Below are 17,530 nucleotides of genomic sequence, written 5' to 3' on the forward strand. Positions count from 1 at the left end.
AGAAGGACTATGAGAAGAAGGTGACAGATGAAGACATGATCCTCAAACTGGGGAAGCTGGCTTTTCAGCAGCTTGTGAAGGGAAATCTGATCTTCTATGAGGAAGACCTGAGAGAGTGTGGCATTGATGTGACAGAAGCATCAGTGTACTCAGGATTGTGCACTCAGATCTTCAGAGAGGAGTTGGGCTTGTATCAGGGGAAAGTCTTCTGCTTTGTTCATCTGAGCATTCAGGAACATCTAGCAGCTCTGTATGCACATCTCTCATTTACCAACAACAACTACAATGTGTTTGACCAAACCAAACAAAGTCTGTTCTCCAAAGTTTTCAAATGGATGAGTTCAGTATCTAAGTTACATCAGAAAGCTGTAGATGATGCTTTACGGAGCAAGAATGGACATCTGGATCTTTTCCTGCGTTTCCTTATGGGTCTCTCAATGGAGTCCAATCAGGCTCTCTTGAAAAAACTACCGACTCAGGCAAGATGCTGCTCCTACAACAAAGAGGAAACAGTTCAGTACATCATACAGAAGATCAGGGAGAATCGCTCTCCAGAGAAATCCATCAATCTGTTCCACTGTCTGAATGAACTGGGTGATGATTCACTGATGCAGGAGATCCAAGATTACCTGAGATCTGGAGAAATAAGAGAAACCAAACTCTCCTCTTCACAGTGGTCAGCTCTGGTTTATGTGTTGCTGACATCAGAGCAGAAGATGGATGTGTTTGATCTAAAACAGTTTATTGGAGCTCAACATACAGCAGATGAAGTTCTTCAGAAGCTGCTGCCTGTGATTAAAGAATCCAGATCAGTTCAGTAAGTAATACTTACAACATGTGTTTAATGTGTGTGAGAGATACACTCAAGCAGCTGACAAGGTTTTTATGTGGTCTGTGTGAGGGCTGGATGTTAGTGTGTAAGATAAAGATGAAGATTTGAATGTAAGGGGGATCAGAATTGACAGAAAATAGCCTAGATTTTTACTGTCTGTTCTCTAATGATGTTTTTATGTATGTTTTACTGCCTGCATAAATTACATTTGCATTTTCTGTACAGTATGAATTATTGCTGTGTCACGGATGAAGGTTGTGCTTCTCTGGCTTCATGTCTGAGATCAAACCCCTCAAACCTGAGAGAACTAGATCTGATTCAGAATAACATAGGAGACACTGGAGTGAAGCTGCTCTCTGCTGGACTCAAAGATTCTCACTGTAAACTGGTAGCACTGTGGTAAGATTGTATAAACATAAAAATTGTATAAACATTCTCAATCACCTCCTACTGGAATTAATGAGTTCTATATAATATAAGGTCCCCTTTTATTGCATATACAGGTGCATCTCAATAAATTAGAATGTCGTGGAAAAGTTCATTTATTTCAGTAATTCAACTCAGATTGTGAAACTTGTGTGTTAAATAAAATCAGTGCACACAAACTGAAGTAGTTTAAGTCTTTGGTTCTTTTAATTGTGATGATTTTGGCTCACATTTAACAAAAACCCACCAATTCACTATTTCAACAAATTAGAATATGGTAACATGCCAATCAGCTAATCAACTCAAAACACCTGCAAAGGTTTCCTGAGCCTTCAAAATGGTCTCTCAGTTTGGTTCACAAGGCTACACAATCATGGGGAAGACTGCTGATCTGACAGTTGTCCAGAAGACAATCATTGACACCCTTCACAAGGAGGGTAAGCCACAAACATTCATTGCCAAGAAGCTGGCTGTTCACAGAGTGCTGTATCCAAGCATGTTAACAGAAAGTTGAGTGGAAGGAAAAAGTGTGGAAGAAAAAGATGCACAACCAACCGAGAGAACCGCAGCCTTATGAGGATTGTCAAGCAAAATCAATTCAAGAATTTGAGTGAACTTCACAAGGAATGGACTGAGGCTGGGGTCAAGGCATCAAGAGCCACCACACACAGACATGTCAAGGAATTTGGCTACAGTTGTCATATTCCTCTTGTTAAGCCACTCCTGAACCACAGACAACATCAGAGGCATCTTACCTGGGCTAAGGAGAAGAAGAACTGGACTGTTGCCCAGTGGTCCAAAGTCCTCCTTTCAAGACATTCTAATTTATTGAGATGCACCTGTAACTCATTAATTCTAATGAAGATTAGGTGATTTAGCTGTACTTAAAAATATTAAGTACAATGTACTTATTGTGTTCATGATGTATTGCAAAATTAAGTTGGCATACGAATAAGATTAGGGACATATTTTGTTGTATTGGTACATGTGGGTTTAGATAGTTAATTAAATTAATTATTTTTATTTTAATAAAATGTTAGATTTTTGCTAATTTTTTTAATGAAAGATCAAAAGGATAAACCATGCAGATTTATTTTTACAGCCATCTTTGATCATAGTTAAGTGTGGATAATTCTGGCCATAACTGTAGGTGCAGTCTAAAATGCAATTTGAGAACCTTAGACTGGACCCGTTAAATGTGCCATCTTTTTATTGTAAAGCTATGGCTTATTTGAGTTAAACTGCAAGAATAAAGGGTGTCAATGTTTTCTACAGGTTAAGATATTGTGGTGTCACAGATGAAGGTTGTGTAGCTCTTACCACTGCTCTGAGATCAAACCCCTCGCACCTGAGAGAACTGGATCTGTCATGGAATAAACCAGGAGCATCAGGAGTTAATCTGCTCTCTGCTGGAATGAAGGATCCTCATTGTAAACTGGAAACACTGAAGTAAGTTCATCTCTCTGAGAATCACACACACACATTGATACTCACAAAAAAATATTCACATTTCAAGACTTTAGAGTTGTGGCAGTTCTGACAATTGTTATCATGAGCATCTCGTTTATAATAAACCCATCCAACGTACCTGCACCAGGTACATTTTCTGCCAGAACTGAGTTTGGGTGTTTTTACACTTAGCATATCAAAGTAAACATTATAAACTGGTATATTTGTCTTTCTGAATGTGTGCATGATGTACACTCTAAAAAGGTTCTTCAGCGGTTCTTTGGAGTGGTTAAGGTGCTATATAGCACCTGTAAAAATAGGTGCTAAATAGCACTAAAAGTGGTTCCCCTATGATTACAAGCCAAAAAACCGCTTTTAGTGCTATATAGCACCATTTTTTAGAGTGTATTGTACTGAAGCACCCACATTGCTATGGCAGATGAGGAGGAAATGTCAATGTGGTGCTTCTCCATTCCAGTGCTGTGAAGTCACAGTGTGACCAACACTTCTTCCATTTAGCTTCCATTTACAATATCTGATGTGTGCATTAATGAATGTTCATATACGAATAAAAGCCTAAACTAACGATTGTGTCTCTTCAATAAATGTGAATTCATATGGATTCATTTTAAGAACTTTTTGAAGCACCAAAGTGGTAGTTGTGTGGACTATCAATGGAGGGACAGAAATCTCTCTCATCCCTATATAGGTTTTTGAAAGGGTCGCACTTTATATTAGGTGGCCTTAACTATGTACTTACATCAAAAATTAAGTACAATGTACTTATTGTGTTTGTAACAAAGAGGCAGTGGCGTTAGGATCCATGTGCAGCTTTATTAGTTCACAAGGCAGGTCATACAGGCATAGATCGTTAACTGGCGTTAGAAACAACGAAATCTGGGCAGAATCGTAAACAGTGTTCGTAATCAGGGTCGAGGCAGGCGGCAGACAATCAATGGCATGAATCAACAAGGCAGGCAGGGTCATAATAGGTAGGCAGCAAGCAATCATAAACGGGTACACAGGCCAGGTAATCAACAGGTATACAACACAGGGTAAATGCTCAGAAATGTCTGCAAGGCAAAACAAGACTTCGCAATGAGAGCAGGGAAGGCACAGTTTAAGCAGGCAAATAGGAAACACCTGTGCAGGTGATTAGACTCTGGCATAGGGCATTGTGGGAACTGGAGTTCGAAGGGATTGCTCAGTACTCCGGTGATGGTTCCCACTAGTGGTGATCGGAGGGAGCCACAGAGGCTGAATTTGTGACAGTGTTCATATTGTATTGCAAAACACTTTTGCTGCTATTGAGGTGGGATACGGGTAAGGTTAAGGACAGGTTTGGTGGTATGGGTAGGTTTAAGGGTGGGTTAAGGTGTAAGGGATGGGTCAACAGATGTAATTGCATGCAAGTATTTTTAAAATAAAAGTACAATGTAAAAACATGTATGTACACAATAAGTGCATTGTACCAAATGAAGGAGTTAAATGTAGGTACATAGTAGTTAAGGCCACCTAATATAAAGTGGGACCCGTTCAAAGATTCCAAGTGGTACAGACACTATAAACCCTGCCTGATAAACACATTATATATCTGTTTGTTTTGTTCCCTACACAGGCTACATAGCTGTTATCTCACTGATCATTGTTGCAGAAGTTTGTCTTCAGTTTTACAATCCCCAAACTCTATCCTGAGAGAGCTGGACCTGAGTAACAATGATCTGCTAGATTCAGGAGTAAAGTTTCTCTCTGATGGATTGAAGAGTCCAAACTGTAAGTTGGAGATCCTGAAGTAAGTGCTTTTCTATTAAATAATTAACAAAACACTAACACCATAAATTACTTAATACGATCAAATTCTTCCTCTCAAATATCTGTCACTATGTGGTATATTAGCATAATACACACCCAAAGGCATACGCAAAGAGAAAAGATTAGACTTCATGTGGCAGAGATGCTGTGTTTCAACGCGAAAGCAAAATCGCTTTATTTGGCCTTCTAAAAATTAGGAATAAGAGTGGGAGAGTACAACACAGGCTATACACAAAGACTACTTACCACTGTGAAACGTACTGCTCAAGTCACGTTTGCATAGTTGGTTCTGATCAATCGGTTTGATCATCCGCGTTTTGAGAATTCGACTCATGCTACATTTTAAGATGAATTAAGGGTGTTGGAAACAGAGTATGTCAGTGGAGTGGAGTGGCAACAATTTCCCCTCTGCGCTCTAAGCTTTCAGTAATCACTCCGCTCCAGCTTTGCTCTGGGTTCACCATTTCCTGCTCCGTGCTCCGCTCCTCGCTCACTGATATCAGAAATATTCTGAATATTCTGTCTTTGCTCCCTGGGGAAATTTACTGAAAGTATTTCAATCTGCAATAAAATATCACACAAGTTCTGTTCATAATATATATTAAAAGAAAATAAATAAATTTGGATTGCCCCCTAATAGTAGACTAGTCAACAAGAAGAGGCTTAGACGACCAAGATTTTATTAGTTGCAGAAAAAATATAAAAATAAAAATTAACAGCATGCAGTGTTACGGGGCTGACAAGACGTGAGACGTGCGGAGCCATGTGCAAGCTTTATTAACAGCAGAGGAGGTCAGAAACACCGGCAGGGTCGAACAGTGGCAAACAGGTATATGGCGGGCAAGACACAAGAATAGTCCTTGGGCTAGCGTCGGTCAGCGAACAGAATCACAAGGGCGAGACTAAAGGGATAAATCCAGGAAAACAGGCAAAGATCAGAAACCAAGAAAAACAGACAAAGCAAGACTAGGCTAGGCTAGGCTAGGCTAGGCAGCTAAAGAGGGCTCTATAGAGTAGCTATCACTGCTGGCAATAAGCGCATACAATACTCGGCAGAGAATGGCTGTTTGAGTGAGTGTTATATAGTGAATGTGTGATTGATGACAGCTGTGTGCAATCAGTGCTGTGTGCAATCAGTGCCATGGCTGATGGGATATGTGATCCGGGATGACATGCAACAGTTTGTGTTGTGCGAGAGTCACTGTAATGGAAGGGTGACCTCTGGTGGTGATTGAACAGAAGTCCATGGACAGGATTCGTGACACGCAGACTGTTACAGACAGATCGTTAACACCTGGTCTAAGTGGTCATATACATTACATCGAGCGTAAGTAGTTGCAACCTCTTGCTCTAATTCTAACCTTGAGGAATGCGCGATATTCAAGTGTTTGTGTGGAGTGTGGAAGCTGAATAGTAGCGCGCTCACTGCATGACAGATAACATGGAGGCGCCGATGTGATCACTTGCACTAAAAATATGCTGTCATTTTTGGTCGTACAGACAAAAGTTATACATCTTTCAGATCTTCAAAGACTCTACTTTTAATTGTGTACATAATAACGACAAAATGTTACACTTTTGTAAAATAATGAAAACAAACGGTGTGCTATGCCATCTTGGTCTCTGTGAACTTGAGCGCATCAGGAAAAAAAGAACCGAATCTCCCTGTATACTTGCCTCACAGACATGAAAATATCTCTATAGAAAGCTAAATGTCCACTTTTACTTGCATAAACCAATGGAAAACAAATATCCTCAGATTATGTAATCCGTATTAAACATGCATTAGGTCCACTACTGACGAGATGATTACCTTCATCACTGCAGCTGAAAACAAATAAATCACTAGTTTATCAATGAATTATTCAAATGTTTAGACAGTCTCCTTAGTGTTCTGTTGTTAGTTTGTAGTGCAACTACACTAGAAGTGAAGTTATATGTATACTGGAAGATTAGTTAAATACTTGAAGCACTTTTTTATGTTTATGAAAGTACACTCTTTCCCCAGCAGAGTTTTATTTTAAAAATTTTTCATAAATACTTGCCAGCCAGCCCCACTGTTTTTGAACATTTTCACAAAACTTTCATGGCCCCCAAAATAATTTGTTGTTTGAAAACCTGAACAGTATATCAAAAGAAAGAGAAAAGCCTCTGCCTTTGAAAAACAACAACATCGTCAAAAATATTAAATATTAAAAATATTATATATAAAAAAAGACTACTGAATTGGATTCAGAATGATAATCAAAATGTAGATCGGGTCCATCAACACCCCCAAAGCATGGCAGTCATTACCTCTTTATGGGTCGACATTTCACTCCATAATGATACACAGTTCCCTTTCATTAGGTCATGTTCGACGTACGTCGGAACTGACCGATGAATTGGGGATCGCTTTGGGAGACCAATCTACTTCGGGTGTAAGAAAAACGAGCCAATGCACATTGGCATGCGATAATTGCCATAGCTGCTCTGCGCTGCAGTGCGAGTATTTAACAAACAGCCGGTGCGTCGCATATTTGCTTTTTGCTTCGGAGCCGAACACATGTGCTGTTCCTGCGCGTGTGCTTTCTTTGGAAAGTGGTGGAAGACGAGCTGCTTGTTGAGAAGGAGCCTCTGCGTGTCTGGTGCGTGTGTGACAGCGCTGACAGTCTTGGTCACGATCTCACGAGAGATCAAAAACAGCTGTTCTCACAGCTTGCTGGAGAGTGCGCCTTCAAAGAGTGTGAGTGCTCACAACAGGCTTGCACTATTTGTACTGTTGTGTAGCTGCGGCCATTTCCTCTGTGCGTTTCAGCACCAGTAGAGAGCAAATTCCTAAAAGAGCACACGGTTTGATCCTGCGTCTTTTTCAAGATGTCATTCAGACCGTGTGCTACTGAATGTGGTCGCTACCTGGCCCCCGGTGATGGTCATGATTACTGTCTCACGTGTTTGGGCCTCGCACATGCTGAGGTGGCACTCATGGATGGTGCATGTTCTCACTGCGGGAACATGACCATCTCGGTTTTAAGGTCGAGACTCCAGTATCTTGAAAGGACTGGAGCCCCTTTTATATTCCCCGATCTAGTTCTTCTTCTGGGCCAGCTCAGAAGAAGCCTACTTCGGTTAATAACTTAGGTGACCTGAGGATTACAGTCAAACTCCTCGGGCACCTCACTCCTCCATGACACTGCAACCAGTGGAGCCTCCAAGAGGGCGTGCTGGTCCGCCTCGTGCGGCACCAGTCGTCACTTTTGGGGATCCTCCAGAGGACCAGATGTCGGTCGCTGCATCGGAGGGTGAGTGTATGTCCTCTGGGGATGAAGATTCGGCTGCGCTGCCCCCTTCGGCTGTGGCAGCGTTGCCCGAGTCAGACCCAGAGATGGCTACTATGCTTTCCCGGGCTGCCCTGGACGATTGGTTTCTTGGAGCGGCCTGTGCTGGTTCTCAGTGCTCCGCCCCAGTACCTTTCTTTCCGGAGGTGCATAAAGAGGTGACTAAATCGTGGACGGCACCTTTTTCCTCCCTCGATGATTGGGCGGTTAAGGGGTACGTGGAGCTCCCCCCAGTGGAGCGGTCTGTGGCAATGCAACTGTTTCCCAAGACCGCTACCTCTTGGCGGGGTAATCCGCGTCTCCCCTCCCAAGCATGTAAGTTCTCATCCTCTCTGGCGGGCAAGGCTTACACAGATTGTGGAGAATCTGTGTAAACCTTGCCCTGCATGCCATGGCGCTCCTGCAGGTCTACCAGGCCAAAGCGCTCAAGGAACAGCACGAGGGTAGTTCTGACCCAGGGGTTATGCAGGAACTGCGTGCAGCAACGGACCTTGCCCTACGGGCGACGAAAGTCACTGCACGCTCCCTGGGTCGGGCGATGTCCCCCTTAGTGGTCCAGGAGCGCCACCTGTGGCTGAATCTGGCAGATATGCGTGAGCCCGACAAAGTTCTGTTCCTCAGCGCCCTTGTCTGTCAGGCCGGCCTCTTCGGCGATGCTGTTGAAAACTTTGCCCAGCAGTTTTCAGCGGCACAGAAGCAGACGGAGGTGATTAAGCACATCCTGCAGCGCCTTCATCTGCTCGTCGCCGAGGGCGCCCCCCCGGCGGCCACCTCCACCCCTGCTCAGCCTAAGCAGCAGCCTCCACCTAGGCGGCAGGCGGCTGGCCGTAAGGGGAATGCCCAGCGCGTCCAGGCCCCCGCCAAACCAGGCGGTAAGCATAAAGGCTAGCGGCCCTGAGACGGGCGACCCAGAGATGGAAAAACAGACAAAGCAAGACTAGGCTAGGCTAGGCTAGGCTAGGCTAGGCTAGGCAGCTAAAGAGGGCTCTATAGAGTAGCTATCACTGCTGGCAATAAGCGCATACAATACTCGGCAGAGAATGGCTGTTTGAGTGAGTGTTATATAGTGAATGTGTGATTGATGACAGCTGTGTGCAATCAGTGCTGTGTGCAATCAGTGCCATGGCTGATGGGATATGTGATCCGGGATGACATGCAACAGTTTGTGTTGTGCGAGAGTCACTGTAATGGAAGGGTGACCTCTGGTGGTGATTGAACAGAAGTCCATGGACAGGATTCGTGACACGCAGACTGTTACAGACAGATCGTTAACACCTGGTCTAAGTGGTCATATACATTACATCGAGCGTAAGTAGTTGCAACCTCTTGCTCTAATTCTAACCTTGAGGAATGCGCGATATTCAAGTGTTTGTGTGGAGTGTGGAAGCTGAATAGTAGCGCGCTCACTGCATGACAGATAACATGGAGGCGCCGATGTGATCACTTGCACTAAAAATATGCTGTCATTTTTGGTCGTACAGACAAAAGTTATACATCTTTCAGATCTTCAAAGACTCTACTTTTAATTGTGTACATAATAACGACAAAATGTTACACTTTTGTAAAATAATGAAAACAAACGGTGTGCTATGCCATCTTGGTCTCTGTGAACTTGAGCGCATCAGGAAAAAAAGAACCGAATCTCCCTGTATACTTGCCTCACAGACATGAAAATATCTCTATAGAAAGCTAAATGTCCACTTTTACTTGCATAAACCAATGGAAAACAAATATCCTCAGATTATGTAATCCGTATTAAACATGCATTAGGTCCACTACTGACGAGATGATTACCTTCATCACTGCAGCTGAAAACAAATAAATCACTAGTTTATCAATGAATTATTCAAATGTTTAGACAGTCTCCTTAGTGTTCTGTTGTTAGTTTGTAGTGCAACTACACTAGAAGTGAAGTTATATGTATACTGGAAGATTAGTTAAATACTTGAAGCACTTTTTTATGTTTATGAAAGTACACTCTTTCCCCAGCAGAGTTTTATTTTAAAAATTTTTCATAAATACTTGCCAGCCAGCCCCACTGTTTTTGAACATTTTCACAAAACTTTCATGGCCCCCAAAATAATTTGTTGTTTGAAAACCTGAACAGTATATCAAAAGAAAGAGAAAAGCCTCTGCCTTTGAAAAACAACAACATCGTCAAAAATATTAAATATTAAAAATATTATATATAAAAAAAGACTACTGAATTGGATTCAGAATGATAATCAAAATGTAGATCGGGTCCATCAACACCCCCAAAGCATGGCAGTCATTACCTCTTTATGGGTCGACATTTCACTCCATAATGATACACAGTTCCCTTTCATTAGGTCATGTTCGACGTACGTCGGAACTGACCGATGAATTGGGGATCGCTTTGGGAGACCAATCTACTTCGGGTGTAAGAAAAACGAGCCAATGCACATTGGCATGCGATAATTGCCATAGCTGCTCTGCGCTGCAGTGCGAGTATTTAACAAACAGCCGGTGCGTCGCATATTTGCTTTTTGCTTCGGAGCCGAACACATGTGCTGTTCCTGCGCGTGTGCTTTCTTTGGAAAGTGGTGGAAGACGAGCTGCTTGTTGAGAAGGAGCCTCTGCGTGTCTGGTGCGTGTGTGACAGCGCTGACAGTCTTGGTCACGATCTCACGAGAGATCAAAAACAGCTGTTCTCACAGCTTGCTGGAGAGTGCGCCTTCAAAGAGTGTGAGTGCTCACAACAGGCTTGCACTATTTGTACTGTTGTGTAGCTGCGGCCATTTCCTCTGTGCGTTTCAGCACCAGTAGAGAGCAAATTCCTAAAAGAGCACACGGTTTGATCCTGCGTCTTTTTCAAGATGTCATTCAGACCGTGTGCTACTGAATGTGGTCGCTACCTGGCCCCCGGTGATGGTCATGATTACTGTCTCACGTGTTTGGGCCTCGCACATGCTGAGGTGGCACTCATGGATGGTGCATGTTCTCACTGCGGGAACATGACCATCTCGGTTTTAAGGTCGAGACTCCAGTATCTTGAAAGGACTGGAGCCCCTTTTATATTCCCCGATCTAGTTCTTCTTCTGGGCCAGCTCAGAAGAAGCCTACTTCGGTTAATAACTTAGGTGACCTGAGGATTACAGTCAAACTCCTCGGGCACCTCACTCCTCCATGACACTGCAACCAGTGGAGCCTCCAAGAGGGCGTGCTGGTCCGCCTCGTGCGGCACCAGTCGTCACTTTTGGGGATCCTCCAGAGGACCAGATGTCGGTCGCTGCATCGGAGGGTGAGTGTATGTCCTCTGGGGATGAAGATTCGGCTGCGCTGCCCCCTTCGGCTGTGGCAGCGTTGCCCGAGTCAGACCCAGAGATGGCTACTATGCTTTCCCGGGCTGCCCTGGACGATTGGTTTCTTGGAGCGGCCTGTGCTGGTTCTCAGTGCTCCGCCCCAGTACCTTTCTTTCCGGAGGTGCATAAAGAGGTGACTAAATCGTGGACGGCACCTTTTTCCTCCCTCGATGATTGGGCGGTTAAGGGGTACGTGGAGCTCCCCCCAGTGGAGCGGTCTGTGGCAATGCAACTGTTTCCCAAGACCGCTACCTCTTGGCGGGGTAATCCGCGTCTCCCCTCCCAAGCATGTAAGTTCTCATCCTCTCTGGCGGGCAAGGCTTACACAGATTGTGGAGAATCTGTGTAAACCTTGCCCTGCATGCCATGGCGCTCCTGCAGGTCTACCAGGCCAAAGCGCTCAAGGAACTGCACAAGGGTAGTTCTGACCCAGGGGTTATGCAGGAACTGCGTGCAGCAACGGACCTTGCCCTACGGGCGACGAAAGTCACTGCACGCTCCCTGGGTCGGGCGATGTCCCCCTTAGTGGTCCAGGAGCGCCACCTGTGGCTGAATCTGGCAGATATGCGTGAGCCCGACAAAGTTCTGTTCCTCAGCGCCCTTGTCTGTCAGGCCGGCCTCTTCGGCGATGCTGTTGAAAACTTTGCCCAGCAGTTTTCAGCGGCACAGAAGCAGACGGAGGTGATTAAGCACATCCTGCAGCGCCTTCATCTGCTCGTCGCCGAGGGCGCCCCCCCGGCGGCCACCTCCACCCCTGCTCAGCCTAAGCAGCAGCCTCCACCTAGGCGGCAGGCGGCTGGCCGTAAGGGGAATGCCCAGCGCGTCCAGGCCCCCGCCAAACCAGGCGGTAAGCATAAAGGCTAGCGGCCCTGAGACGGGCGACCCAGAGATGGGAGGATCTGCTCTCCGGGAGATGGTGTCTGGACAACTCCCTCCCCCGGAGGAGGGCCGGGTGGAGAATCCTTTGTTTCCGTTCCGCCGCTGGCTCCGAGGAGTCCAGTGGTACCCTTATTTAAAAAAAAAAAAAGAGCAATTTCCTCTATCTCTGGGTCACAAGAGGGCGTGGTTGGCAGTGTGCGACGTGTTGCAAACACCTTGCCACTCCCTTCCCCCTCCCTCTTTGCCAGCAGGCAGCAGTGTGTGGGTCGAGGACTCCACCAGGCCTTCTCCCACACTCAGCGATCGACCTGAAGGACGCGTACTTTCATGTCTCGATTCTCCCTTGACACATGCCGTTCCTACGTGTCTTTACGCACCGGCTGCTCATTAAATACTTGCGCTGCAGTGCAGAGCAGCTGTGGCAATGATCGCATGCCAATGTGCATTGGCTCGTTTTTCTTACACTCGAAGTAGACTGGTCTCCCAAAGCGATCCCCAATTCGGTTACATACGTAACTGAGATGTTTTGATTTATATGCTGTTTAATGTTTGATGATCATGTTAGATTACATGTGAAAGCAATACTTCTGTTTTGTTTCTGCTTCTTTGTCTGTGTTTTTGATCCGGAGATTCTGTACTCTTTCAGAAGATGCATAAAAGTTGTGTAATGTAGCATATAACTGTCAAAACATGGATTGTTGGAGAACAAGCATATGCCAAATATACTTTGACTTTTTCTGTCACTATAACTGCCAACAAGTTAATGTCATTTTAAGTATATTTCTGAGAAGTACATAAAAAGTAGGCTGAAAGTACACTATGTTTTTGTTTTTTTAGATTAAAAGAAGTATAATAATAGCACACTTGAATAAACTTTTTTTTTTTCGTAAGGGTGGTGATCTATATCTTTTGGGAGAGAAAGGCATAATGTTACATAGAGCACGTAGTAAATCTACATGAATGATGTGTAAAGCAGAATGACAAATGAACAATAACATTAAACAGAAAAAACAAGAGCGCACCACACTTCCAGTTACACATTATCACAAGACAAGGAACTGAGGCAATCTAAAGACTTAAAAACACACAGGGACTAATCAACAACATGGACCAGGTGCATAACTTAAATTAGAATCCATGGCAACTTGCAATGAATGAGAAGTCAGGCAAACAGGGAAAACCAAATTAAGCACAATAAAAAACTAAACATAAGCCTTACATTACAGCCCCCTTGTCAGTGCTGGTAGCCTTGTGGGCAAGTGTGCTGACATATAGTGCCATTGTGCTTTGGGCGTCCTGAGTTAGGGCAGGCAGACCATTCCCGATCCTATCCCCTGTCTCTCTTTCTCTCTCAATTCGCTTCCTGTACACTCTATACTGTCTAATCATAATAAAGGCGAATATGGCAAAAATAAATCTTAAAATTCTTAAATCTTAAATAGCACAAGTTATAATGTTTAATCAGTAAGAATGATTATTCTACCAAAATGTTTTTAAAAATTCCAGATACTTCCAATAGAAATATCAAATCATATCACACATGTATGTAACGATGGGGGATTCAAAGGGCAAAAGGTTGTGAACTACATCATAATTCTTCAGACATTACCATGTGGACAAGCACCTTCATGGTACTTGGAATTTTGTTAAATTGTTTAAATGCATAATATCTCATAAATGGTAAAATATGTACAATTGTTAAAATAACTTTTTCTATAAGACAAATATGTAAGCAATTTCAGCTTTTGCCCCTGGTGTCTAGTGACAATGTAGAAATTATGTCTCTGTTGAATTTACAACATTTAGAAACAAAAATAAATACTAGTTATTGTAACTGCAGAAAATAACTTTAATATACTGCACTGTTTGGTTGATTTCAGAATGCCAAACAATATCATGTGGGCTATTGTTGTCTGTCTGTAGGTTATCTGGCTGTATGGTGACAGAGGAAGGCTGTGGTTATTTGTCTTCAGCTCTGAGTTCAAACCCCTCACACCTGAGAGAGCTGGATCTGAGCTACAATCACCCGGGAGATTCAGGAGTCAAGCTGCTCTCTGATACACTGAACAATCCAAACTGCACACTGGACAAATTCAAGTATGTTAAGCAGGATTTTTTTTCTATTTTATTATAAAAATTACTCCTGTATACCTGTGTCAGATTGAAAGGCATGTAAAATATAAAAAATGTAATACATTTATTAATATTATTAGTGAATTAGACAAATGTTTAGCTGTAAAGGTTGAAATATGTATAAACAAGCATACAAACATAAGCTTGTATAAACAAGCCAATGTTTATGCTTTAGTACTTCCAGCTGCTCATTCAAAAGGGTGACAGAGATAAAATATATACTTATACAACCATCTTTAAAATATCACAATATAGGCATCATGAGGTAAACATTCATTGTCATAATACATTAACAGTGGATTATTAGAAATTGCTGGCCACAAATGTGCAGTATTTATTGATTTACTCTGAAACTGTGAGCCTGCAGAATGTGCAAAAGTGCAGTGCTTTACTTTGAAACATGTCCACTTCAAGCACTAATAGTATTATTAAATAAAAATAGGTTGTAGTCTACAACTGGTCTACAATAATACAAATAGAAAAAACATTTATTATAGATGTACTGTACTGTAGTGATTCAGCATAAGACAAAACTACGGTTTGGGAAATTGATTCATGATGTATTTGCTCATTATATACATTTTGTAAATTGTAAAAAAAAAAAAAAACATTACATTGTAATGTGCAACATTGTGCAGCATTAAATATGATAAAAGAAGAAACTTAGGTTACACTTTATTTTGATAGTCCACTTTAGACATTCTACTAACTATAAGTAACTTTGCAACTACATGTCAACTAATTCTCATTAATTTGCAGCTACATGTCTACTAACTCTCAGAGTGGACTGTTAGGTTTGGTTTAGGGTTAGTAGAATACGTTGACATATACTTTCAAAGTTTCTCATAGTCAGTGTGTTGTATGTTGTGGAACCATCAAAATAAAGTGTTAGAAGATATTAAGCAGACAGTCTACTAATACTCGAATGACTGCTAGTTGACATGTAGTAGCAAAGTTACTTACTGTTAGTAGAATGTCTGAAGTGGACTATCAAAATAAAGTGTTACCGAAGAAACATACAAAAAAGAGGTAAATTTTTAACAGCCATTTTTTATGTGATGATTTTTATTAAATAAAAGGGGTGCGAGTCTGGCATATTAGCCAGCAAAAATTTCAGTTAAATCATCTCAAAGGAATCCAATACATATTTATAGAATCCCTTTACTATCCTGTTGTTTTGTGCTTTTTTTTTCTTCTTCTTCAATTCAATTGACACTTCGTAGACCTTAGCAGGTGAATCACATATATTCCCATTTTATAAAGTGCACAAATTCATTATTTCCCTTCTCAGGACAATACAACAAATCTTAAGAGTCAATACAACACAATCAATCCAACCGTATCATAAAGGTAACATTTCCCGACTTGTCAGATAATACACACATCATAATACACATATACACTGTAAAAAATTATTGTGATTTTAACGGTAAAAGACAAATGCCACAGTAAAAACCTGTTAAATGATTTACATTGTTTCCTTACAATATACAATGAATAAGTGTAATAGATCTAACCTTTGTTTTCGAGAAAGTAGCCTCAGAGTCAACACTATCAGACTGTGTCTGAAATAACACCCTACACCCTCATTCACTATTCCCTACATTAGTTCACTATATAGTCCACTAGACCGAGTGATTGAAAACAAATGATTGAATTCAGACGCTGATGAACAGCTGCTGTTAACAAGCAGAAGCACTGAAGCAAAGAACAAGAAACAAAACTACAACTGACTTCAGCCACAGCCTTAGATGAAATTAACTGAAATAAAACAGCAGAGGAGGATTACACAACTCCACACACAGCATTACCAGCTTCACTCATTACTAACCAGACTCACTTTATTTCTGTCATATATCTACAAACATTATTTGAGAATTAACTGAGGTTTCTATTGTATTGAAAATGTTTTGTTTGGCGATCAGTGGTTGCTTTAGTTGGGCTCTTAACCCTTGAATCTTTAATGTTAGTTTTTCTCTGCTGTTGTTTCTGTGTGTGTTAAACACATTTGTTATGACAAGAAGAGCCGAGATAAATTGTAATGAAGTGGGTTTAATAATTATTAATAATGATAAAATCATCATCTCATGACCTTATTCACTGATCTTAATTAGTGTCTAATTACATGGGTTGATTAATTTTTTTATGGTAATATGACTCAAGATATATTGACAAACTATTGTGAAGAAATTTAAAAACATTTTATGCACAAAACCTTTAGAGCTACAGCAGCGTTTAGACACACAGACATCAAGAATCAGCACATGAATCTCAAAAAACATGCCGCAATGCATGCTGGGTGCCAGTACAAAACTCCCAGCATGCATTGCAGCATGAACAATTTTTTTGATTATCACCAATCTTGAGATTCATAGGCTGACTGTTGATGTCTGTGTGTGTTTAAGTGCTGCCATAGTTTAAAACTTTTATTTGTGCATATAGTGCTTAGGAATGTTTCACAATGATTGCGGTAGTATCAATGGTGCAACTCAAGAGTATTAGTTATATGTTACATAATAAGAGATTATACATTAGGTGAGATCAGTGAATCAGACTAGTTCATGATGGTCTTGACATCACAACCACCAGTTTGATCTGATAATAGATGCTGTTAGATTTTCTTGCTATAAAAACAGCGTTAAATTAACACAACTAATTTAAGCAGCCAAAGAAAAACTATTTTTAAAAAGTCAAGGTTCAAGAGCCCAACTAAAGCAAACATTGATCGCCATTATGGTGACTTCAAATGAAAGTACAACACCTAAAATCTCAATAAGAGCTTTTGTACACATATGACAGAAATAAAGTCACACTGGTTAGTAATAAGAAGCTGGTGATGCTGTTTGTGGAGCTGTTTAATCCTCCTCTGCTGAGATCTTGGCTTTGGCTGTGTTTTGTTGTTCTGCTCTTGTTTCTCTTTCCTTCAGTGATTCTGCTTGTTAACAGGTGTTCATCACTAATGCTCAATCCTCATTTAATTATCTCATTAATTTCATCACCGCTTCAGTGTCACTTCAACACTCTGTAGTGTGGAGACATATAAGTGCTGTGGGATTAAAGGGGTTAAATGTGTGAGATGAAGGAAAACACTGTGACATATATTTTTAACAGAAATATACTGTTAATTTAATTTACGGAAGCAATGTAAAAAACTGTAGATTACTGGCCACCACAGCTGCCGGTATTTCACCGTAAAATCAAGAAAAGAAAACAACAAAATACTGTAAAACCTAACAGTCAACTTCCTGTTGTGTTTTGTGGGTCACCATTGTGCTGGAGAGCAGAGCCTGTGTTTAAGTAAAGGACGGCCAGAGAAGCACTGATGCTGCTTGTGGTTTTATTTAAAGGCAGTAACTGTG

General features: G+C 41.8%; 1 protein-coding gene across 1 annotated transcript in view; it reads left to right on the forward strand.

Annotated features, from left to right (window-relative positions):
- The window catches only part of LOC107572182 (protein NLRC3-like), a 46,182-nt gene that overhangs the window by 22,058 nt on the left and 6,594 nt on the right, over positions 1 to 17,530 (forward strand). Inside the window, exons 6-8 of the mRNA XM_016258600.1 lie at positions 3 to 817; positions 4,326 to 4,499; positions 13,962 to 14,135. Coding sequence (XP_016114086.1) covers positions 3 to 817; positions 4,326 to 4,499; positions 13,962 to 14,135 — 1,163 coding nt within the window. The remainder of the gene's footprint in view (positions 1 to 2; positions 818 to 4,325; positions 4,500 to 13,961; positions 14,136 to 17,530) is intronic.

This window comes from Sinocyclocheilus grahami, unplaced genomic scaffold (genome assembly GCF_001515645.1).
Source record: "Sinocyclocheilus grahami isolate Dianchi unplaced genomic scaffold, SAMN03320097.WGS_v1.1 scaffold1713.1, whole genome shotgun sequence".
In the NCBI taxonomy this organism is placed as follows: Eukaryota; Metazoa; Chordata; class Actinopteri; order Cypriniformes; family Cyprinidae; genus Sinocyclocheilus; species Sinocyclocheilus grahami.